Here is a 26,407-nt window from a genome sequence, read left to right on the forward strand (position 1 = left end):
CATTTTATATGACCCTCCTTTTGTAATTTGAGGGTGTAGTTTATATATGACTCAAGAGGCCTTGTCCTACAAGTTATACTTTCAAAAATTTTTTTTTAGGAATATGGTTTGTAATATGGCAAATAGGATTCTGATGTGTGAATAACATGCCTCATATTATTGAAATTAACTAATAACTTTGATATGTCACACGTGGCCTCTACATGACATTTCCTGGTGTATGTTCTTTTCCTAGCAAGGAACAGAGCCATAGTCAGTGATACCAACCTTTTCTGCGGGTGCTGGAGGGGTCAGGTCATGCTCTAGTCGGGAGCAGGAGGCTCTGAGAATGAGCCTCCCTCATTCTGTGCAAGTTCCCATTTCTGTGGCTATCTAGCATTTGGTTACCGTGTTCTTTCAAACAATTCTGTGTGTATAGTAACTAAAAAAAAATCACTTAAAAAATGCCAAGAGTGATTTCATTAACCAAATGGATTAAAAGATATAGTGTTACATACTATGGGAAAAACCAAACTAATAAATCATACTATAAACTAATAATGCTTACTCTTGACCTTAGAAATGGAAAAGTATATCCGGAAGGTATATCCTGAAAGTGTTACTTTTAAATTTTTTCTAAAGCTCTGTTAAATTGCTACCTTAGTTCAAAGTGGGGAAAAGAAGCCAAAACCTGCTACTGGGAGTTAAGTTGACAAGTATGTTCTTTCATGATTACTTTGTGTTAGGGCGTAAAATTCCCTTTCGATGTAAACAGGGCTTTTAAGAATCTGGAAAGGAATGTTAAACAGCAGGTGAAGGTTGGAACCTTGAGGCCAAAGAAGACATTAAGTAAACTTAACCTATCCAATTTACCCTGGAACTTGAATAAATCTAGAGCCTGGAAAAGAATACCTAAGGCTCTTTCTGGTCACAGTGAATTAATGTCTGAGTTAACCAAAGCTGTACTATTTGCATAGAGAACTTCTGGGATTTTTAAGAAAACAGAAATGCAAAGACAACTCTAATAGGCTCTACCTTTGAAACTTTTAAGGGGATATGAACGTCATAGTCTAGCAATCATAGTAAAAAGTACACTTAGAAATGTTTACATAAAATGTCTACTGTTAAAAGCCAAGGTAAGGCAGATTTCTCAGAGCGACTACACTACATATGTCTATGTAATTCGGCTAGTCAGAGGATAGGCACATCAAAACTTGTTTTTAATGGTTACTTAACCTTTACCTAGTAAAAATAGTACATTAACATATTTTTCTGTATTCAGAAACTTTTTGGAAATACTTACCCTGCAGGAAACTCCTGAACCTACAAAAACTAAAAATTCTACAGCATAAGTGGAATGCGTGTTGGGGTTGCTTATTCTGATGAAATAATGTGTGTTAGTTATGTCATTATAAATATTCACATCATTTTGAATGTCTTCCTCCCAACTTGCAGCAAAGATTTCTTACCAGGCAGGCAAAAGAGATATTTCTAGAAGATAACAGGATCATTCAGGGTCACTAGCTTCAAAATTGAGCCCAAGTCCAACTCTGGAAACACTGTCATAATTTCACTGTCAAGGAGAAGTTGTATCCCAGATTCATGAGGTCTCCTGTTGAGAGTTTTTCTGACACTAAAACTATTGAATCTTCTGTAACTCCCAATGAACTCTGACCAAAGAAACAGGCATAATGGCAGTGTAAGTAATAACAGTAATAGAATAATAATTTGGCATCAGATTAAGAGTTACCTTTATATTGAAAATGTGTTATTTGCTAGTGACTGCTATATTTTCACGGGTACTATCTTATAAAAATCTTCATATTCAATAAGCATTGTTATACCAGTTCTACAGCTGTAGAAATTGCTGTCAAGAGGCTCAATAATCTCTCAAGATTACAAAACTGGGGAATAGCAGAGTAGGCTTTGACACGGGTCTGCATGGTTCCATAGCCGGTACACTTACTTCTGGTAGATAGACAGCTGCCTCCCTCTAGGTGTCCAACCACCCACTATTGCCCAAGCCAGCTGGGTACCCACAAGGAAGTATGTCCCTAACTTTGTAAGAAGTAACTGCATGCACTAAGTGCATTTGTGGCTTAAAACTAAGAGTGCCCCCAGTGTAGACTGCATGTGAGATCAATAGGCAGCCTTGCCCTTTCCATTAAACCCTTCAAAGTCCCCTGCATCAAGTACAATACCCTGACACAGAGTGTGTGCTCGCTTGAAGGAATGAGGCAGGCTGGGGGATTTTATTCTCCCTACCTTTATGGCCTATGAGAGATAGAAATACTTGGATGCTGTAGACCACTTGACAGAATTAATTCAATTAGGAGCCAATTTATTCTATTTTGAAAAGTGTAATTCTAGGGGCGCCTGGGTGGCTCACTTGGTTTCATGTCAGTCCTTTGATTTCTGCTGGCAGCACGTAGCCTGTTTGGGATTCTTTCTCTCCCTCTCTCTCTCTCTCTCTGCCCCTCCCCCAATTGTTCTCTCTCTCTTTCTCTCTCTCTCTCTCTCTCCAAATAAATAAACTTAAGAAAAAGTGTAATTCTAGTAAATTTCTGGCTTATTATTCATGATAAATGTAGAAAATGCAGTTAGTTTTTTCTCAAGAAATTATAATGGACCCTAACTCATTCATTCATTATCATCCATATAAAATTGATTTTTCATATCAATATTCATATCAAAGTACCTAAATATTTGCTAAGCAAGAATGCCAGGCGTTATGCCAAGTAGAAGTGTGTAGTGCTGAGGTGTTGGGTATGGGTGGGAGGACCATTTTGGTTCTAAAGTGAGTCCTTATGGATAAAGAGAAGTTATCTATGCTTAATGGAAAAGAACTTTTAAAGAGTAGGAAAATTTAAATGACATTTTAGTCAAGGATCCTATACTTTTGGGGTTTTGTTCATTTTTTATGTTCAGTAACGTGTTAATTGGAAGGATAGTAAGGAATGTTAATCTAAGCAGGACTAGTATGGAAGTGAATCTACACCACACTCCAAAAAGTCTATGTAAATAAATATCCTGATCAAAATCTTGGATAACATAAATGGTGTTGATTGATATGATTCTGAATAGGACTAGTTCATTTCTCTGTGAAAATCTGGAGTTTTCACATATGGATATTTCTTCCTATAGATGAAAGAGAACTCTTATTTAGTTTAAAACAGTTGACAGGAGGCTTAATAAATGATTTACACACAGGGTGATCAGATGCGTACCAAGTATACTATTCGTGAATTGAAATAATTCCTCCTCCATAACATAAAAAAGGCATTTCATCGGCACACTTGCATTTATAGTCAAAATGTGATTGTCAGAGTAGAAATGAACTTGATTTTATTTTCAAGTATTGCTGTGCAATTGATTGAAGACAAAACATTATTTATTATTATTATTATTATTATTATTATTATTATCATTTGCATTTTGATTACAACTGAGATCCTTTAAGCCATCTTCTAAAGTGAAGGTTAAACCCTATACTGTTCATAGGAAAGTTTGTAATGTCTGTGTCCCTGCACATTATCTACTATTAGCCTCTGGAGGCAGTGAGACTCAGATGCTTATTACCCAGCTCACTTTAAGAAGTTTGCAAGATTGAAAATAAAAATATCACCTGCATTGAACATTATGCTGAGTCTATGTAGAGTTTTTCCAAAATTTAAACCTAGGCCATGCTAAATCTTATATATGTTCTGAGAAGTAAAGACAATGCACATTGGATGGAACATGGACTCAGGAGTTCTATAAACCCAAGGTCAAATCTGGTGTTAGTAGTTTTTAGCTCTAAGATACAGAACAAGCAATGTGGTCTCTCTGAACTCAGTATTTTCACTCATAAAAGCAACTTTACACAATTGCAGGAAGGGTGAACTGAGATCATTTATATGTAAAGTGCTAAAAATGGTAGCTTTTGAACTTGTTCATAGTTGCTTCACATTATTGTGGGTTCTTGGGTTGAAATAGTCCAACAGGGTACCATTTGATTGGTCAGCAGATATGCACAGTATGTCTACTGGGTGCCAACCATTCTGATGGCCCAGAGAACACAATGGTGCTGAGGCCCAGCCTTTGTCTTCCAGGGGCTTCCTGGAAGGGGCTCCCCTTTGCAGGGATTATGAAATGCTGTGCACTTTGGCCAACCTGGGATGTGTGCTGTGATGGCAGGAGGGAGAGTCACAGAGATAAGGTGACTTGTTTTGATTTTTGTTTTTCTTTTTAAATTCCCTCTCTCTCTCTTTTTTTTAAAGTTTATTCATTTTTGGGAGAGAGAAAACAGAGAAGGAGCAGAGAGAAAGAGAGAGAGAATCCCAAACAGGCTCCACTCTGACTGCAAAGAGCCTGATGCGGGCCTTGATCTCACAAACCATGAGGTCATGACCTGAGCCGAAAACAAGAATTGGACACTTAACTCACTGAGTCACCCACGCACCCCTAAATTCTCTCTCTCTTTTTCTTTATATATTTTTTAACATTTATTTATTATTGAGAGACAGAGCATGAGCAGGGGAGGGACAGAGAGAGGGGAGACACAGAATCTGAAGCAGGCTCCAGGCTCTGAGCTGTCAGCACAGAGCCCGACACGGGGCTGGAACTCACAAACCATGAGCTCATGACCTGAGCCAAAGTTGGATGCTTAATCGACTGAGCCACCCAGGCACCCCAAAATTCTCTCTTTTTTATACAAACAATAAAAGTGGCTTGCTTCCCACCCCTCCCCCATGTGGATGTATTTGTTTTTTCTGTTAGCTCAGTGGTTTTGGGTAGGCCTACCCTTTGTATCACAACAGCAGATTCTCAAGCTAAATTAGAGTCAGGACAATAACACAGGATGACTCCTTTATGAAGTTGAATTCAAGCCACACTTCTTAGAGGGCCAGCAGTTGACTTGGCTGGGATTGTCAGGCTGGAATATCCTCTCCTAAAACTAGTGATATATGAACGTATTTACGTTAGTTCTGAGAAATCAGGGAGTATAGCATCATTATTAAGAACTATCTATCTTTAATTGAACTTTGCAAGTCTGTTAACTTTATTCCAAATTCAGGCAGGAAGAGTTATAAGGGGTTTGGCGGCTTGCTGTCTGCGTGGGAACCGGGGGCCTTTCAGAGCTACACTTCTTTTCAACCCCAGCAAAGATAATGTAGAGGATGCAAATTATCCTTAGACTTATTTTCTTGTACTGTTCTTATAGGCTCACCCAATTAAATGGTGGATTGTATTTAACAGATAGGCTTCCTTGCCAAATGGTCATAACTTTCCTCAAAGGTTGGAAGTTGCTCTAAACTCAGCAGTAAAGGCTATCAAGCTTAGACTTACTTTTCCTGTAACTATTCTTAGCCACATTGGCACAGCTATGACCTTGGCACAGCTATGACAATAATGATAAAAATAAAATTTAATTATTTTAGCCTTAACTATTTGCATTTCCAAGAAGAGGGCCAGAGCTTTTGAAGAAATAAATATTTAAAAATTTCTATATAGATGTACATATGTACACACACATGCACGTGTGCACAGTGTATATTTCTTTAAACCATTCTAACCAAATTTTTGCATATGTATAACCAAATTCACATTTTTTACCCATTTTATCCATTACACATCAGTTTTGCCTGGGAAGGAAAAAACATTTAATTATTAGCCTAAAGTTAACATCTACTAAATTTACAAGAGAATACTTCACCTTTTACATATACATGTAGAAGTGAGTAAGTGGTATTTTTATTTGAATATCGGTGGAAAATGTAGAGAAATGTATCTTTGATTTTTCTGAATGCCTTTCAAGTTACCTTGTTGCTATGGTCTGAGTGTTTGTGTCCCTCTAAAATTCATGTATTAAAATCCTAATACCCAAAGTGATAACATTAGGAGAGGTGAGGACTTCGGGAGGTGGTACTTTTGGGAGATGACAGGGTTTAAACCCAGGAGTGGTTTAATACTCTTATAAAAGACCCCAAGAGAGCTCCCTTGCTCATTCCACCATGCAAAGATATAATTAGAAGTTTGCAACCCAAAAGAAGGGCCTCACCTGGCCATGCTGGCACCCTGATCTTGGACCTCCAGCCTCCAGAACTATGAGAAATAAATAGTTGTTGTTTATAAGCTACCCAGTTTATGGTATTTTGTTATAGCAGCCCAAATGAATAAAAATGTATGCACATTTGTTTTAAGTCGTCTGAATTCTTAAATAAGATTTTAAGAAGATTGACCAATAAAGCTATTCTTAGAAAATGATTTAGTCTAGCCCTGAAATAAAATGCTATCCTGACCTTCTGGGCTTACTGCATCCATTCTTTCAGGAAACATTTATGGACCATCTTCTATTGTAAAGCATTCTCTGAAGTACTGGGAATCTAGAAATGAAAGATACACTTCTTGGCATTAAAGAACTTACAGTGTGATGGGAAGGGCAGTTGAATGAACAGACTTTGTGAGAGCAGAGAAATACTCTGACATATATACACAGAGCGTACATGGGAGGGGGCGGCATTTAATGGAGACTGTGGGGTGAAGAGTGATCAAAGACAGCTTCCAAGAGAAGGGGGACTTTGGGTTGATGGGCTGAGTTACTGGGGAGCTTCACTACCACAGAGGGAGAGAAAAATCTATCTAAAGCCCACATGCAGTTCAGCACAGCTGGAGAATTAGATGGGGGAAAGGAAGGTGGGTAGAGTGAAGGCCATGATGTTGGAGTGGTGGGTCATAATCAAAGTGGGAAGGATTTATTGAGTGCCTAGCACCATATGTTATGGATATTACCCCTAATCTTTCAACTGAAAGCATTCTTACTCTTTCTATTCTCTCTTCACAACTAAAGAGAGACTTAGGGACTCTAAGTGATTTGACCCAAAGGCCACACGCCTAATGAATGATACACACACACAAAAAGATTCAGACCCAATCTTGTCTCCAAAGCTACGATTCTTTCTATTGATTTGAAGGCTTGGCTTCCCAGGAGTATTGAATAACGCATTTACATCCTGACTGCCTTGAGGATACACTTACCCATACTTCTTTCTCCTGGCAGAAACGAAATAATTTATCTGGACCTGGAGTTTTTGCAGCATTATTTATTAAGTTCTTATCAGAACCTAACATAAGCTTTGATGATTCACATTAAGTTTTCTTCTTTAAGTTACTTTACATATACTTGAATGAGTTCGTTATCCACAATAATAATTTATGTTCAGGTTTAGTGTAAATAATTTGTTGGGTTGACTCTAGAATATCAAAACCAAGAAGTAGAAAACCATAGGATAACATAATTGAGAGAGAACTGGATTAGGAGTCCAGGTAGGGGCTTAAATCAACCTCACAGTTTAAGCATTCAGTTTGACAAATGAAATGGTTGATTTCATTCTCTTCTAGAAAGATCAAGACTTCAAAACCATAAGATTCAAAACCCAGATCTACTTTGGAATTTTCTTAGTCTCAGTTTCATTATTTGTCAAATAGAGGTAATTATTTCACAGGAATATTGTAAGGATTGAGCACAGAGCTAAATGTGCTTGGTCTATAGTAGCTACTAGATAAAGGCCGTTTTCCTTACCTTTATTCAGATAACACAGTCAAAAGCAAGGCTAACTATTGAAGGTTTTTCCAGCTCATTGTCCTGAGTTAAATGCAACAGGGTTATAATTGTGGGGAAGAAAACCAGTCTGATTCTATCCCCTTACTATCCCTATGCCTCAGTTTAGATACCCAACTTGAGAACTTTAGGAAGAGATCAAGTTTCTTAAGAGAAGGAAGTATAGGGGCGCCTGGGTGGCTTGGTTGGTTAAGCATCCAACTTCGGCTCAGGTCATGATCTCACGGTCCGTGAGTTCAAGCCCCGCGTCGGGCTCTGTGCTGACAGCTCAGAGCCTGGAGCCTGCTTCCGATTCTGTGTCTCCCTCTCTCTCTGACCCTCCCCCATTCATGCTCTGTCTCTCTCTGTCTCAAAAATAAATAAACGTTAAAAAAAAAATTAAAGAGAAGGAAGTATAATGCAAACTCAATGTAAGAATATAAGGCAACTTCTTCCTCAACAAAGAACCTCTACTATAGGTCACTGCCTGATCTTGCTCCCAAGATTTCAGGGAACGTCTTTCCTGAAGCTTCCTGCTCCCACCCATATTTTATTACTGCTCTAAAGCAACACCGCCTCACTTTGAGAGAAAAATCTGTCCCCATGAAACTTTCATCTATATGCCCTAATTTTGCTCTCTGAAACAAGAAAGAACTCTAATTTCCTCTCCATCTTTTAAATCTTCATCTTTAAACATCTCAATCACTGTTTCTTCTGTCCTTATGATGAAAGTGAACAACTTCTTTAGTCATCCCTTATGTAACACTCTTCTCAGACTTTTCTCCTCTTGAGTCATCTCACTACACGTGAGCACAATACTCTAAGCTGGTCAGCAATGTACAGTTCAACTATTAACAACCTGATGGAATTTATTGTGCTTTTACTAACCATGCCTGGTATTGAAATAGCTTTTCGGTAGTTTCCACTGCACTGCTATACACACCGATGTTGTCGTTACTTGAAAGCTCCCTCTTTTGTTTTTTTTTTAATATGTACTGCTACCTGGCTATGTTTTTATAATTCTATATGTGATTTTTTAAATAACATAGAATACTTTACAATTAGTTTCATCAGGTTAGTTTAAGCTTCTTGAGAAATTTGAAAATTTGTGTTGTGTATCGTTTTATCTCACTTGCCATTGAAACTTTTCTACTCCACAAAAGTGGCCAACCTGTGTCTCCATCGCCTCCTTGGCTGGGGCATTATGCTGCCTGATTGTGGGTGGTGGTCAGCCCTGAGGCTGGTGCTCAGCCAAGTGAGCGATTAAAGTCTCCCAACATGCTAATGCAAAACTCTGTGTGGCAAGTACTTTGATTAGCTTGATTTGTTGTGTCTCTGGGCTTCAAAGGGCATTCTGCAGGAGTAAAGAGAACCGTTTCCCAAGAGACTTGTGATCTTTAAAAATACTGAGGCTGCCTTCTCTTGACTTGGCTTTATTAAATTGATATGTTTAACTAAGTGGTAGTGACCATAAGATGAGTTACATTTAACTTCTAACCTGCAGTATTGCCATGGGTTTGAGACAGGGCTAAATAGTTTGGCTCTGAAGTTCACTGTCAAAAAGTATCCAGGATTTCAGGTGTTCATCTCAATTAACGTGGAGTGTATGTAAAATTAGGCTACACATATAATTATAAGAATTATTTTTTCTCTCGAAATTTCTGGCTTTTAGATTCCCAGACCTGGCAGGAAATCTTTTTGGCTTCTCTGCTTCTGATCCTAGCTGTTTTCACAAAATGCAAACACATGCAAAAACATTGTAATAAACCTCAATGTTCAGTCATGTTCAGTAAGACTTCAAAAGATGTTTGCTTTGAACTTGGTTCTAAAGATGGGCATACCTTCATGAGAATGGAAGATATCTTCTTACTCTCTATGATGTGGTTTGGCCCTTTTCAGGGCCCCAAAGTAAGCTTTGTTCTGTAAGGCACATTAAATTTACTTTTTAGGCTAAGAATTAACATAGAAATTTCTTCTTATAGAACATCTTGGAGCTCTACTTCCCAAAGGGGCAAGGGTTTTAGACCACAAAGGAAAAACAGTACTGCATCAAAGAGACTTGGAGCATCATCATGAGCTCCACATTCTGTGCCCTGTCTTAGATTTAATCAAGCATTTGAATTGTGGTTTGTGGCATTGTTGGGTGTTGGGTGATCCACATAAACTCTGGTATCACTTCGTAGTTTATAGAAATGTGAGACTAGGCTGAAGAGCTGTGGTACGCCCTGTAGTTAGCAGAATCTGATTGCAAAGATACGTTCTGTAAACAGGTCCTTCCACATCCTTTTTCCCTTTGTTTCCATTTTCAGTTTTATCCACCTTCCTGATAATCACAGTGCCAAGCACTCTGCCTCTCCTAGAGAGAACTGTGCCTTTGATCTTTACGCAGATAGACCATTTGAGCTGGTAAGACTGAAGGTCTCTTTTTGGTAGGTACTTTCATTGGATCTCACTCATTGTAATTTTTATATTCTACCTTTGGGTTATTTTTGTTCATCTATGTTTTAAGGCCATTTTCCAATTCAGAAAAATAGTCAATTTTTAAAATATCTTTCTCTAGTTCCTATTTGAACTATATTTTCTGTGGATCCTACATAGATCTAAAACATGACCTGTCTCCCTACCTCTTGCTACTAGAATCTCCGTGATTCTGTTATTTCTGAAATATTCAGAGATAAAGTCTGTGTCTTCCTAGATTTGTAACCACACCTTCTAACTATCTTTTGATTGTTTGGCATCTTAAGTTAAAAAGTCGTGCCTTTTATAATAATCCTCATTCATTCAATAAATATTTTGGATTGACTCTTAGATGCCAAGCCCTGCATTAAGTGCTGTAGCCAGTAAGGGACAGAAATGTCTACTGGCAGAGAACTTCATTGGTATTCTTAGTCCAGCCCCAGGCTGTGCCCCTCTGCATGGGATGAAGAATGCCTCAGTCAAGGGGATATACCTACCTGGAGCCTGACCATGTGCGAGGTACAGGATCTTAAAATCTCCTTCCCAAATGATTTGAAGCCTGCTTCCTGAACTTTCATGGCCTTCTTCTTTTGTCCATCCCTTCCCAAGAGCTCAGTTCCAGGCCTGAGGTGTGGGCAAGCAGTCGCCCTTTGGGAGGATGAAATGAGCCTCAAGATGCAGGCAGGGATATCCACACATATGCTCACAAAGCCCCTTGGGGTACAACATGGGTGGGGCAAAAAGAGAGGCAAGAGTATGGCTCTGGGGTCAGCACTGCCTTCCTCCTCTCCCTTTCTGCCAAATTATGGTGCAGAACTTGAAAGAATATAAGAATTCTGAATTTGAAGCTGACCTGCCAGGTCTGTTTGAAAGTCAGAGTTTATTTTATATAATAGCTTGTTGACAATGTGGACCTCTGACCTCTCACCTCAGGTCCTGCAAATGTTAAAGATGTGTCCAGGGAGGTATGCCTGGGTGGCTCAGTTGGTTAAGCATCTGACTCTTGATCATGATCTCACGGTTTGTGGGATCGAGCCCCATATCAGGCTCCTATTGACAACATCTGTTTGAGATTCTCTCTCTCTCCCCCTTTCTTTCTGCCCCCCCCCCCAAAATAAATAAACAAACTTAAAAAGAGTAAGAGGTGTTTAGGGAGCTGACAATGTAGTGGAGACTATGTCAGGCCAAAGCAACTGGTGTAGCAAATTCTCTAATTGTATAGAGAGTCATGGGAACACATGAGGAGGGCAACACAAATGTTGGGAAGTCCTCTTGGAACAAGGGGGCACTGAACTTAGACTTAAGAGTAGAATCTTACAGGTGAAATCAGGAAGAGGGCATGGAATGCACAAAGGAATGGCCTGAGGAGGGAAGGAGGGACAGACAAAGGGACAGGGAGACAGAGAGACAGAGACACTGACTGTAGGAGGAACTGGAGGTTACTCAGTATGACTTGAGTGTTGGGGAGGGTCTTAAATTGAAGAAGGAGAGATGGTCAGGAATAAAGTCCTGTTAAGGATGCATTCTTACTTCCCTCTCTCAATAATTTCTCTTGACTTGTGTCATTTGCTTCTTTCTAGTTCTTATGTCCAGCCTCTTAAAAGTCCCCTTTCCCTTGCCATCCGTCCACGTTGAATGCACTGCTGAAATCTGATTTGTATGGGAAGCCATTCAATAACTACCTGTCACTGAAGGTGCAAGATCCTTGTAATGAAAGTGACACCCAAATAAGACTGGATAAATGAAAAAGCAGCATCTAATTTCCCTGCATCAGGTCCCCCTTCCAGCTGTATTCTTAAAGAATTAAGCATATCTCTAATTCTCCTACCTTACATAGTGTGAAGCTGGCTTTCTCTGTCTTTCATTCCCTGAAAGCCTCCTAATACTAGTACTAGTACTTATTATCCTGATAAATAATGATGACAGCCAGGCTTTCATACTTGTCTTCTCTGCTTTGCAGACATTGTTTCATGTAATCATTATAATAGCCCATGAGGTGCTCATGGTGTTATCACCATTGACTGACGAGAAACCAAGACCCGGGGAAGTCATATAATTTGCCCAACGCACATATGCATACGTGACAGAACTGGCGTATGAGCCCATAGCTGCTGGACTCTAAAGCCTGTACTCTTGCCTCTCTAGGACATCATGTTTCCCACTTTCTGACAATACATCGAATCAAAGCCAAGTCTTAGTCCAGTGATCAAGTCATATTAAGCAGAAGAAATAGCTGTACATAAACACAGGTGGTGAGTTCAGACATAGTAATGGACAATTGTCTTTTCAAAACTTCAGAGTTAGTAATTGTGATACTTGGATAAACACCAACTTTATCTTCCCAAGTCACTTTTCTTATTTATTTGGAGGTCACCTCTTCTTCTTGGAAAATTGATTATGCTTCAAAATATTTCCCCCAGCCAAGTCCGAACTCTTCTAGTGGCACTGTTTATGATATCAGCTGCCAAGTTTGTGACAGGCTAGATAATGCTACTTCATACATTTTGTTTATTTCGTTTGAAACTTAATTCTACAGCTAGCATTCTCTTTGGACCACTTAAGGAATCAATTAAATAAAAGATCAGGGGCCCCTGTGTGGCTCAGACGGTTAAGCATCTGACTTCAGCTCAGGTTATGATCTCACAGTTCGTGAGTTCGAGTCCCGCATCAGGTCCTGTGCTGACAGCTCAGAGCCTGAAGCCTGCTTAGGATTCTGTGTCTCCCTTGCTCTTTGCTCCTCCGCCCATGCTCTGTCTCTCTATCTCTCAAAAAAAAAAATGAAAAACATTAAAAAGTTTTTAAAAATAAATAAAAGATCAACCCCCTTTAAGTAAATGTTTTTTTAAGTAAATATTTTAAAGCTTAAAAATACACTTTTAATGCAGGACTTCTGCCCTGGACTGCCCATATTTATTTACATTTACAAGTCAATGAAAAACAATTTTTCTTATTAAGTTTAAACTAGTCTATAGCCCTTTAATGTCTATTAAATAATGCAAGGGTGTCTGAAATGTGAAACTGGTCTTTTTTGTTGTTGAATTTAAAAATCAGAGATATATGTTAAAAGAAGCACTAAATTATTTGTGTCCATGATCTGTTAGAGAAATATGTTTCATTCAATGTAGAGACATGTCTAGTATTGTTACTTATCTAAAAAATCAATCATTTTTTTTAAATTAAGGAAACATGGGCTGAGAACAGAAGAGACATAAAAATCTTGGTATTTCATGACCATTGGGTATCAGCTTTCCTGCATGCTCCCATCTGAGTCACAGTTCAGGAAGTTGGTCACCTTAGCCATTTAGCCATTTTGCAAAGACACGAGTTAATTTAATTTTAAAAGAATACATTGTATGTTTGGTTTAAATTATGAGACTGACATTCATATTTCACTGACCTTAGAGAATTTATACAAGTACTTTACAGATTCCAAAGTGACATCTATTGATTTTTTTAAAAGCTTAATGGAAGAAAATGTAAAGGTTTAATTATTTCAAATGGTAAAAATCAAAATTGCCAACTGACTTTTACGAGGTCAGTGCTATAATTAGATTAGTTTAAGATCGAATCAGAACAATAAGAGTGTTCTTTAACTACTTTTCTAGATATATAACCAATAATTACTTTGTTACATACACCAAAAGATTTGGATCAATGAGAGATTAGATATGTGACCATGGAGATGTAGCCAATAGTAAATAGAGCCTTGTAATACTTCACACTCATTTTTAAGAGCTGCCTTTGTACCTTACAATTATGCCTGTAACTATATAGTTTAATATTAGAAATGGCTATTTGTTTACTTTGAAATATATTGTTTGTTACAAAATAGAATACAAATCTAGAAAATCACCCAAATCATGGGTGCCTGGGTGGCTCAGTAAGCTAAGCACCTGGGTCTTTTGATTTCAGCTCAGGTCATGATCTCCTGGTTTTTGAGATCAAGCCCCCCAGTCGGGCATCACAATGACAGCATGAAACCTGCTTGGGATTCTTTCTCTGCTCCTCCCCTGCTTGCGCATGCACACGCACTCTCTCTCTCTTTGAAAATAAATATAAAAATAAACATTAAAAAAAAAAAAAGAAAATCACCCAAGTCAAATGTATGGCTTAATGACTCATTTCTGGTGACAACACTGCCCAGGTCAAGAAATACAATTTTGCTAGATAACCGAGAAGTCCCTCCAGTGTGCCCTGTCCCAGTCACAACCTCTGCCCCTCCCCACAAGTAACAGCTATTCTAACTTATAATCATCCTTCCATTTTGAAAGTAGAGTTATCGTTCAAATATGCCTCTGTCGACATTATTGTCAACTTTGCCAACTTTTAAAAAATCAGTCTCTTTTAATCTACAGGTTCCTCTGCCATTTCTTGCATTTTCTTACAGTTTATCTGTTGAAGAACCCTGCCATTTGATGTGTAGTTTTCTGCAATCTGAATTTTGTTAACTTCATATTCCTGGTATAATTCAACATATTCTTCAGTCTTCTTCAGTCCTTCAGTCCTTCAGTTCCTGCAAATTATCCAGAAACTGGATAAAGCTCCTCTTTGGCAAAACTAGAGGGGACATGTAATATTTGGTTGTTTCCCATGTTACCATCTTAGCAGCCATTGAGGCTTAATGCCAAACTCTGTTGATTCATTGATAGTTGCAAAGTGGTGATATTTTGATTTTATGAATTATTTTGTGTTTATTTGTTAGAGTACTTTTGTTAAGAGACCCTTTCCTTCACTTACCATTTGATTAGCCAGTAATACAGTTCCCATAAGAAAGGCAGGATGCCTGCTTGATTTCTCTTCCTTCTTTACTAGTTTTCAAGATAATGAATACTTTCCCTACTATCTTCAGAAGAGAACCAATTCTTTCTTTAAACTTATTTGATATGTTTCAACCTATGGAAGTTATTTTCACTGCTAGATCTCAAATTGTCCCATCTTTGGCCTGTGAGAGCTTCAGTTTTATTTTTGGGTCACTTTGTTATGCCCCTGGTAGTCTCTGGTAGCTTCCTTGCTATTGGGTAGCACAAGATATTCCAAGCTTGTGTTTTACATAGCCTGCCCCAAATATGGAATAGGCCAGTGTTTTTTTAAAAGGCCCTAGTTCCTTTTAGTGAGAAATGGTATTTCAAGATCACAGTCTGGACACTAGAGATAATCATTGCTACTGGGTTGGTCATTTTTTCTAGCCCCTTTGAGTGGACGGTTCATACTGACACATTCAATTCAGATTAGAAAATACCAAGACTCATTTTCAATTTTTTTTTTTAATGTCAGAGAGAGAGAGTGAGAACAGGGGAGAGGGGCAAAGGGAGAGAGAGAGAATCCTAAGCAGGCTCCACACTCAGCATGGTCTGGGTCCCATGGTCCTGGGATTACAACCTGAGCCAAAATCAAGAATCAGTCACTCAACCAACTGAGCCACCCAGGTGCCCGTATTGAATACCAAGTCTTTAGTTTAATTTTTTTATGGTTATATCTTTGTCTGCTTTTTCCTATACCCACAATTTTGATCTTCATTGAGAAAAGCGATATTAGAATTAAAATATTCCATAATCACTTATTAGTTTTAAAACATTATACGCAGAGTCTCAAGATAAAACCAATGCATCTACCAATATAAATACTGAAAACTAAAAAAAACAAACAAACTGCATTTGCTTTCTCTATTCTGTCCCAATTTCTTAATAGTTGCACAAAATCCACATTGTCAGAGTATGTACCCTATGTATATACTCCCCTTTCAAACTGCCTGTGGCCTCAGGACAGGTGATTCTGTAGTCAATACCCACCATCTGTTCTTACATGTAAGCATTTTGGTTTTTTGAAGGTCATTCTCCACTAGTTAACTGGGCTCACATTTACTTTCCTTCAGTATCTTAAATATATTAATTCATTTTCTACTGGCATAAATCGCTGCTGTTAAAATCTAATGATAATCTAAATATTTTCCCCTTATAAGTCATGTGAGCTGTTTTTCTAAATGCCCAAAGTATTTTTTCTTTTTCTTTAAAATACAATAAATTTGCTAGAATTTGTCTTGTGGTCGTCAGTCTTTCTGGCTAATTATTGTCAGGCATGCAGTGCAATATGGAATGTATTATTATTATTTCAGGGAGGTTTCCTGGAATTATAATTTTTTGTATCTATTCTCTTCTCTTGCTTTTGTTTTCTTCTTCACAGTCTTCTATTATCCATATACTGTTGACCTTTGCACAACATAGGTGCAAACATAGGTGTGACAACATAGGTGTTTGTGACAACATAGGTGTCACAACATAGGTTTGAACTGTGTAGGGCCAGTTATATAGGACTTTTTTTTTTTTCCCATAAGCACAGTACAGTACTGTAAATGTTTTTCTCTTCCTTTCCACTTTCTTAATAACGCTTTCTTTTCTCTAGCTTACTTTATTGTAAGAATACAGCATATAATACATATCATATGTAAAATGTGTGTTAATTGGCTATTTATGTTCCTGGCAAGGGTTCTGGTCAACAATAGGCTCTTAGTAGTTAAGTTATGGGTGAGTCAAAGGTTATACATGGATTTTCAACTGGCATGAAACTGGGTTATAACCATTAACCCCTGCAGTGTTCAAGGGTCAACTTTGTTTCCCCTTCTACTTATCTTCAACATATATCACTTTCCCTAAAATACTTAAAACAAATTCCTTTATTAATTTCTTTTTGATTAAAAAAATTTCCCTTAAAAATTGTTTTTGCCTCTTTTTCTTTTTTTTTAACCTTCTGGTTCTCTTAAGGTGTTGTCTTTTGTGCTTGCTTCATCTTGTGCCCCTTCTATTTTAGTCTTTACCTCTCAAAGTTTTTAAAAAACTTCTCTTTCTTTAATTCTGTATCTCTTCATATTTTTTAAAAGGCCAATTTTGGGGACACGTGGGTGGCTCAGTCTGTTAAGCGTCCAACTCTTGGTTTCGTCTCAGGTCGTGATCTCACGGTTTTGTGAGTTTGAGCCCTGCGTCGGGCTCTGCGCTGACACCATGGGGCCTGCTTGGGGTTCTCTGTCTCCCTCTCTCTGTCTGTCCCTCCCCTGCTCATGCTGTCTTGGTCTCTCTCAAAAATAAATAAACAAAATAAAATTAATTAAAAAAATAAATAATAGAAATAAAAGGCCAATTTGGAACATTTCCATTTTTCATTATTATGAAAATAATTGTTCATAGCAGTAGATTGCCAAGAAATGATTAAAATATACTTACTAATACATATTTTTCATATTTCAAGGTGGAAATTTTATTCAGTAACTACTAACAAATCCTATGATCAGCAACTTCTTCAGTGGGTTTGTTGCACAAGCATTCAATAATAATAATATCTATTCACTGATTTTAAAAGTGACTTAAGGGCCAGGCCCCTGGGTGGCTCAGTCGGTTAAGTGTCCAAATTCAGCTCAGGTCATTATCTCACAGTCCCTGAGTTCGAGTCCCATATCGGGCTCTCTGCTGTCAGTACAGAGTCCACTTCAGATCCTCTGTCTCCCTCTTTCTCTTCCCCTCCCTGGCTTGCACTCCCTTTGTCTCTCTCTCAAAAATATATAAACATTAAATTTTTTTTTGAATAAATAAAAGTGACTGAGTTCTTTTATCCCACTATTTATAAATTTTGACTTGTACAGGATCCAGAGCTATGTAAAATCTACAAATTGATTGTTTGTCTGGTTATTCATTCATTCTCTAAACATTTTGCCAGGACTTTTACCAGGACATGGGAGGCAAAAATTAATAAAAATAATTTTTGCCATCCAGCAACTTAGAGTTAAAGGGGAAAGATTGAGCAAGTAACCAGGATTATAGTAGAATGTGACAGGTGTTTTGATAAAGATATTATAGTGTCAAAGGAGCACATAGAAATTTGAGTAGTGGGGCCAGGGTAGGAAGCAAGAAAACCAATAGGTGTGGGATCAGTGGTGATACAGGCATTTACAAAATAATAATATTGCACTTTACAGTGGAAATTTTCCATACTTTTACACATTCACCATCTCATATGAAACACAACCATGTGGTTCTGTTGTCCATACTTTATGTATGAAGAAACTCTGCTTCAGAAGAAAAGTTGACTCTCCAGGATCTTACGGCTGATGGTTTGCTGTTTTGGCACATTAAACCATTTTAGAGGAATAAATGACTACTACTTTCTGCAATGATAATAGTGAAACTATTAATTATTGATATGGTAAATCAGTCAACACATCAGAAAAGACACACATAAATAGTACAATGAATAGTTCAAGGTCAAATGGAGTTTTCTAAAAATCAATTGACCAATAATATGTATCTCTATCTATTCTATAAGTCAACGTAATTAAATATCATTAACACTAGCATCCATATAGCCCCACCCTTTCATTCTGTCTCTTCTCCAATATCCACGGATAAAAGTTAGCACTCTCCCAAACAGGAAGCCTCTAATTATTAGCTTTACACTGCCCTCCTTTTTTGTTTTACGTGGGATTAAAGGAAAAAAACATTTTTTTTGCAACAGCAAAAGTTACTTTTCAGAAAATAAGAAGGAACGCTAAAATGCCTTAAGTAATTTAAAATTTAACACTATTAGTGACAATTATTAATCCCATAATTGCTGCTGCCCTTTTTCATTCTTTTAAGGTGAGTCTCTAAGGCAAGGGCATTACCATAAAGGACTTATTTAGCTTAACATGAAAAAATTGGAAGAAACATGTAAATCGTTTCCATTTTAATTTAACCGTTAGTTATGTGCTTAGGGATTGAATGTTATTTGTCCTTTGTGAGGGTACAAATTTGGCTTCTGATCATGCCTTAGATTGCTGGTTCCTAGTACAAACATAAGCTGCTTCAGGGGAACTTGAAGGCAGAGTGAATCATAACATCTTATTTCAAAATGTCACTGTTTTTTAGCTCTTAGAAATGCTAAGGCAGTAAGGATAAATGTGCTATTTTCAGAAAAGAGAGGTGTCTGTACTTCTGCATTATTGCAACATTTATTCCCAAGATCGTGGATAAGTTTTCAGAAAAATTTTAACTTAACATGAAAAGACATTGAGGTCAATTAGAAACAGCACTTGTTAATATGCATGGTCTGCAAACAAGTGTAGCCATTTATTGACAACATCGACGATTTGAAAGACTTTTGAGCTTTCCAAAAGTTCTGAGTTACAAACTACTGCACCCAGCTTTTTACTAATTGAAAATAGATCACTGCCTATTCTCTTGGACATCAGGGGTAATTGCTGCCTATAGAGTTTGCTAGAGTTTGGAAAGCTGAACTTCAATTTCTATAACATCTGCCACAAAGTCGGCAATGCTGTATAATAATGCAGTTAGAAGACACAACATATAACCATCATGTCAACAGCTATATTACAGGAAATTATAGTATAGAATTAGGAAATGATGCATGATGTTAATATCTCTATATCTAAAAATACAGTACACATTTATGTGCATAGTATAATTAGTGCTCTTCATTGAAATATTTGTGGTTTCATATATTTGCTATATTGTGTCTGGGGTCTTGCACAAAATTTTCCTTCTGCCTCGTATGAGCTCTTCTCGTTATTCAGCCCCTTCATCTGGCTAATTAAGTCTTTAAGACTAAGATTAAAAATAATTTCCTCAAGTTTTAATTCCTCTACTTTGTCTTTTCGATCACATGTATACAGTGGCTCTAACAGCTTCTAGCACATGAGAGTTGTCAATACATGCTTGTTGAATAAATGGAACACTAGGAGCCCTTTCCCCGTATTTTTTTACTGTAGCACCGTGGGCTTGCCGATGTCGAGTAACATTTGTTTTATATTCTCATAACTGTTTTCTCAAGGTAAACTTTTTATGGTAGGATTTGTTCTTACTACGGTAGTTCTTTTATGTTAGGGATTGTTCACCTCTTTGTCCCCACACCTAGCACAGTATGTGGCATGCGATAAGTGCTTAATAAATACTTGTGGAATAAATAATGGGTGAAGTTTTATTAGTCCCTTAGGTTCAGATATGCCTTGGCCATTCCTATCAAGCTCCCATTCTTCTATGCGTTCTTCTTAAGAGGGTGCTGTCTATGTTAGGATTATTGTTTAATTTCAGTTGAAAGGTGGGAAGAAAGAGCATTCTGGTGGAAGTAGGGGGCTCATGAAAGTTTCTTTGGAAGAAATTCATACCAGAGGCCTTAGACGTAAAAGATTTGTGAATAAGTATATTCTATGGAAAAATACAAGTCTATATGCATTTTACATAAGGATTTGAAAGAGATGAATAGAAAATACTGATTTAAATAAGACAAGCATGGAGTGCCTGGGTGGCTCAGTCGGATGACCGTCTGACTCTTGATTTTGGGTCAGGTCATGGTCTCACATTTTGTGAGTTCAAGCCCCACATCAGGCTCTGTGCTGACAGCTCCTCCTCCCCACCGCCCCACCCCCAACCGTTTGCATGCACACTCTCTCTCTCTCTCAAAATAAATAAACACTTAAATAAGAGAAGCCTGGTATAGTGAAAGATGGTATTGAATTCAGGAGAGTGTGGGCCTAGTCCTAGCTCTGTCTCTAGTATATTCCCTTTCACTGAGAATATTTCCTTAGCTGGAAAATAACTAAAGGAGCAACAAGAACCTTCGTCTCTAATAGTCATAATCCCATGCCAAATGGTAAACTGTAATCATATCAGTCTTTATTTTCTCTTTCTCTGAGTTTATAATATATTTTATGATTCACATTTAAAACATTTTTCATCTCAAGTGTGGTTATATTAAGATTCATGATAAGTGAAACCACATTTCAGGAAATACATTTTCTTTCTTCTCTTCTCTTCTCTTTTCTCTTTTCTTCCCTTCTCTTTTCTTTTCTTTTCTTTTCTTTTCTTTTCTTTTCTTTTCTTTCCGTCTGGCATAGTTTCCACGTATTCTGCTCTTTCCCTCCTCCGCACCCCGCTGTGTGCCTTGTATCCCTTTTCTTCTCTGTTTTTCAAGCGATTTTGCATTTGGGTAATTTTTACTTACTTCCGGGTGATTATCAAAATATTATATTGTTAGAGAGACTTGATATTTAAAATGCCAGTTCTTTTAAATTTAGAAAAGGATGACTGAAGTTGACAGCTTTCTGCTTTGAAAGGGATTTTATTTCATTAGCGCCCCCAGCGGGGGGAAGGAGGAAAGGTCAGCATTTCAACAGCCCCAGGTTAGAAATGGGGAACCTGAGACTGACATATTGAATCAAGCCTCTTGATTGGTGCCATCTATTCTGACCCTAAGATCAGAGATCCTGACATTTTGCTCTTTGTTTTGTGCATTCGACCCTATGCCAGATTTGTAATGCTCTATGCAGTGTTTGTTTCCTCTGTATTTTCCTCCGGTGGTCTTTTTACTTCATGCTCCTCATTCATCAGTGCCACCAATGTCAGTGATTTATGAACGGTAGCTACAGCCAAACTCCAGTCTGTGTGGCCTTAGAAACGAATGACGTTGTGTGGGTTTCTCCTCTTCTATGGTATAGGTATTGAAAAGGACCTGACACTGTGGGAAGAAGCAAGCCTGTTCAAGAAAGCCCTGTAGCCTACACAGTGCTTTGGTTACATCTGACCATCAAGAAAACCCTGTCATTAGCAGGTCTTAGCATAAGACTGCAAGTGTCCAGATGAATTGGGAAAACCATTGCAGTCTAGCTCCAAGGAAACAAATAGCCTCTTCAGCGAGTGCCCGGGGGCGGCCCTGGAGCGCCTCACTGTTAGCCCTCAGATGTTCAGAAGCCGGCCAGGCAGGTCTCCAACGCTGGCCCCTCCAGAAAGCAGATCTTTACCAACTGCAGTTTGCCTCGATATTCTTACCCCGGGCAACCCAGGCGAGGAAGAGCCAAATTGGAAGATCCCGCTGTATTCCCTCTCCACGAATTATCCAAATAAAGGGAGATAGTATAGCAAATCCAACTAGAAAAAGCAGTTTATCTGAAGAAAATTTCCAGCCTCCTCCATATGCTTTGAGTTAAATTCCTCACAGTTTGGGGGTTTTATATGGATTTGATTTTTCCTAATAGTTTATATTTTAGCTTAAGTAAATATAACTGTCCTATCTCTTTGGCTGTCATATCCGTTGAAAATCCCACAAGCTTGGAAGCATTTGGAAACAGTTAAACTACAGCATACTAATTTTTCACTAGTGGAAACCATGATTTGGGGGGGAAAATATTATGCATCTGTGATTTCTAAGCGCTTAAGGAAACCAATACTTTATTTCTAGCTTAACTTTTGTTTTGAAATGAGCATTCTTTTTTTTTAACTCGCTCTAGCTTAATTTTTGTTTTGAAATGAACATTCTTTTTTTTTTTTTAACCCGCTTAAAGTGCTTTGGAGTATACATCACAAGTTTTAAAAAATAAGGTACATTTAATTTTTTATGTTTTAAACTTTTCATTTCAGTGAGGGAAAGGAATGTCAGAGTTGAATCTGGTCCCAGCAGAGCTTTGCCCATACCTAGCCACTTGAACTTAAGCATTTCCCTGAGCCCCTCAGGCTTTAGTTTCTTTATTCATCAGATTCGCAGAGGATGTCTTGCCCTCCGGTTGTAGTGGAAAACCAATTAAATGAGATAATATATGGAGAATCTTTGAAGTGTCAAAAAGAATGTCCTCCAAAAGTTAGGAACAAATGTAAGCTTTATTCACACGTATTTAGTTATCCTTTAAACACACATGTTTTCCTAGAATTTATCATTTCATGATATCTCAGGATTTATTTCCAAATATCTCTGGCCATGTAGTATAAAAAATATAACTTATCCAAACTAATGAGTTGTTTGACAATTTTGACCACCAATGTTTAGATGGATTTGGGATGTATGTTTAATTTGATGTTAAATTTCTATGATTTAAATCTCAGTGATTACGAGTGCCTGATAAAGGTCTCGTGAAAAGCACAAATAATGGAGAATTTACTAATAATGTACAAGCAAGGTGAGAAAGAAAGGCTGCATATAAACACTAGGAAAAGACAGGTTAATGAGCTATACTCTCTCCATAAAATATTTTGAAGTCCATGTGTTAGATCTTCATACAGATTTATAGAATACAGAATTAGTGACCTTTTTCTTAAACTAACATATTTATAAAATTAGTAACAAAATTTTACGGATCTCATTTAGCATTCTGTCCTAAGTTTTAGTTAGCTATTCCAGGTGGTTATTCATTTATGTGACTTAAAATCCACTTAAAAGAAATATTGTTGCTTTGAAAAAATGATCTCCTTCCGAGGAGAAAGTCACCAGACTGACAACCCCAATCAGCATGGTGGGAGCATAGTAAGGATTTGGTGTTATTCCCAGGTTTCAATACTCTTCATGATTCATCTTCTATTGTTCTTTCTTTCTCCTTCCCCTGACTTTTTCAACTTCTATTCCTCTTTGCCTCTAGGGAGAAGCCTCCAGTGGAGGACAGTCACTGAAAAACTACCTGGAAGAAGTGAGTTTTAAGTTAGCTTTGTAACATAGTCTGAAATCAGTCTATCATATAGGACGAATTTCGCTTGGGTTTTCTCGATCTGCTCTACAGTTTCCAGTCTATACCCAATCACACTGGTCATGCCCACCAAAACAGGATGATAAATAATATTTCATCAAAATGTTGTTTTTTTCCTTGTTGATAGAGGGATACCTTATTTAGTCATCCTGAAAATGATGTGTACAACTGCACAGGCCTAGGGCTATCATATATTTTTACTCACAAACATTTGTTGATATCCTAAAAAATGAGAAACACGTGCACAAAATAATAAGACATGGTCATTGCTCTTATGAAAAGAACAATCTGTCCCAAATTGGTGCTCACTCCTGTGATAAATGTTCATCAAGGACATTACTTGTACAAGCCATTAAGCAAAGTGCTGTCTTGACAAATAAGATATATGGTACATTTTTGTTGGAAAACCATTTAGATGTCTGGATTTAGTTTGGAGAGATCCAAGCATGCTCTGTGTCACAGGACATGTCTTTGGACTGTCTACAAATGGTATTTGGGAACTTGCTGATAAACCCGTGGATAGAATCCACAAGACTTGATCTGAAGCCAAACCACAGTGGTCACTAAATTAGCTATCTGAATCTGTTGTAGGTGAAGGGGACCGGGAAGTAATCTGGCGATGATGTCAAAGAAGTACCAAATATTTGGTTTGAATATTGCTCCTCAGAAAGATAGAATATCTTTATCTCTAAATATTTTATTCTTGTGCGCATGCTTCCATTTAAGATCCAGTTTGAGTGGCCTACCGAATGTGCCACTCAAAACTTCCTCAGAACAGTGTACCCATACTTAAACTCACACTTGCTTCCAAATACCACTCAGAGAGGAAAATGAGAGTATATAGCACCCCTTTAAGTCCCTAACATCTCTGGTTTGCAAGCTTGGAGCTGATTGAAGTTTTGCCAAAGGCACCTGGAGAAGAGATAACGAAAGGAAAAGACCAGGTTGGTTGTCTGGGTTCAGGTTAGAAAAATCAAAATATATGGTGCAAAAAATTGGAGGGTTAGAGTACCAACTTTAAATTTTAATGAATTTGATGCAGAGATTGACTAGAATACATTAAAACCATTAATATTGCCAAAGAGAGGCAGACACTATTTTCAGTGTGTACCCAAGTAGAATTTCTCTTTAGGATTCTGTGGTTGCTAAAGCTCTTGGCTCAGCATTCCCTACTTGGTGGTGGCCTACTTGGTGGGCTTGGGATGGTGGGCCACCTCTACAAGAGGGGTGCCTGATACCCTTTGTAATGTGTCCTGCACCAGTCTAGCGCTGTTGGAGGAAGAAGAAAATTGAGGTGCCAGTACAGGAAATGGGCCGCATACAAGATGATGGAACTTTAATTTGTGCAGTTCTCATCCGAGAAAAAGATCCGTATGTGCAATCTAAGCATACATGTTCTACACGATTATAAATGCTTAATGTGATAACAAGGTTGAGGATTTGTGCCATTCTGTTGGAGGTTCTGGCAGGGCATTGCTTCTCAGTGTGGTCCTCTGACTAGCAACACAGACAACACCTGGGGGCTTGTAAGATATGCAAAATCACACCAGATCCAAAGAATCAAAATCTGTATTCTAACAAGATCCTCATGTGATTCGAAGCACCCTAGAGTTTGAGAAACACTGCCCTAAAGTGTTCTTTCCATGTTATTTCTAGAGAGTAACTACATACATCATGCAAACCCTTCAATTTTGTATAATACGGGTAAAGAGGAAAATTTTATTAATACATTTATGAGTTTTGTTTATTCATTTACTCTCAAGAACAATATTTTTGGTTGACTAGGGCTATAAAATCTCCCCAGCTGATGAGATCCGTTACCGATTCTCAGTTTGAATTTATAAGTATGTGTATGCCCATAAGCATTTTTTTAGGAGCTCAGTATCACATAGCTTTTTTGTGTTTTGTTTTTGTTTTGTTTTTTTTTGTTTTATTTTTAGAGAGGGAGAGAGAGAGGGAGAGAGAAAGAGTGCAAGCAGAGGAGCGGGACAGAGGAAGAGAGAGAGAATCCCAAGCAGGCTACATGCTCAGTGCAGAACCCAATGCGGGGTTCAATCCTAAGACCCTGGGATCATCACCTGAGCTGAAATCAAGAGTTGGACATTGAACCAACTTGTCAGCCAGGTGCTCTGACATAGTGGTTTCATCTAATATTGTTTGATATTTAGATTTAAGCTCTTTTTTAAACCAACATGTGATCATTCTTTACAATAAAACTCTAAGTGTGATCTTTAAAAAAATTTTTTTTTAATCTTTCATTTATTTTTGAGAGAGAGACAGAGTGTGAGCAGGGGAGGAGCAGAGAGAGAGGGAGACACAGAATCTGAAGCAGGCTCTAGGCCCCGAGCTGTCAGCACAGAGCGGGGCTGGAACTCACGAACTGTGAGATCATGACCTGAGCCGAAGTCGGATGCTCAACCGACTGAGCCACCCAGGTGCCCCATCTAAGTATGATCTTAATTAGCGAGCTCTTAACTTATTACTAGTTCATTTCTTTTTGCAGATATTAATTCATTTGGTCTCTAGGAAATATATATTCAAATTCTTCTCCATGGAGAGCATGTTGAGAATGTGAGCCATAAAATGATAATTTTTTTCTCTCACATCTACTCTTTTTTCACGTTTGTTCTCTTTCTGCTTCTTAGTAGAGTCACAAACGATAAGGAACAATTTTTATAAATGTTAGAAGCATTGAAGTTAAAACTGGGCTAGCAAACATTTGCTTTTATTTAGTATACACTAAAACTCAAATAAACCATAGTGTTTACATTTTTAAATATATCTAACATTTCTTGTTAAAGTTTGGACAACTTTTTGCAGATCAAAGTCTGCTCTTTTTTAAATTTAGTCTTATAATTAGACAAAATTATAACCACATGACATTAAGTCAATATTGTTTAGAC

General features: G+C 37.8%; 1 protein-coding gene across 1 annotated transcript in view; it reads left to right on the top strand.

The window, feature by feature from the left end:
* CF2H8orf34 (chromosome F2 C8orf34 homolog) overlaps positions 1 to 26,407 on the top strand; it is a 408,213-nt gene that overhangs the window by 343,274 nt on the left and 38,532 nt on the right. Inside the window, 1 exon segment of the mRNA XM_060610698.3 lies at positions 23,400 to 23,447. Within this exon segment, the coding sequence (XP_060466681.1) occupies positions 23,400 to 23,447 (48 nt within the window).

This window comes from Panthera onca, chromosome F2, assembly GCF_046562875.1.
Source record: "Panthera onca isolate mPanOnc1 chromosome F2, mPanOnc1 haplotype 2, whole genome shotgun sequence".
Lineage (NCBI taxonomy): Eukaryota > Metazoa > Chordata > Mammalia > Carnivora > Felidae > Panthera > Panthera onca.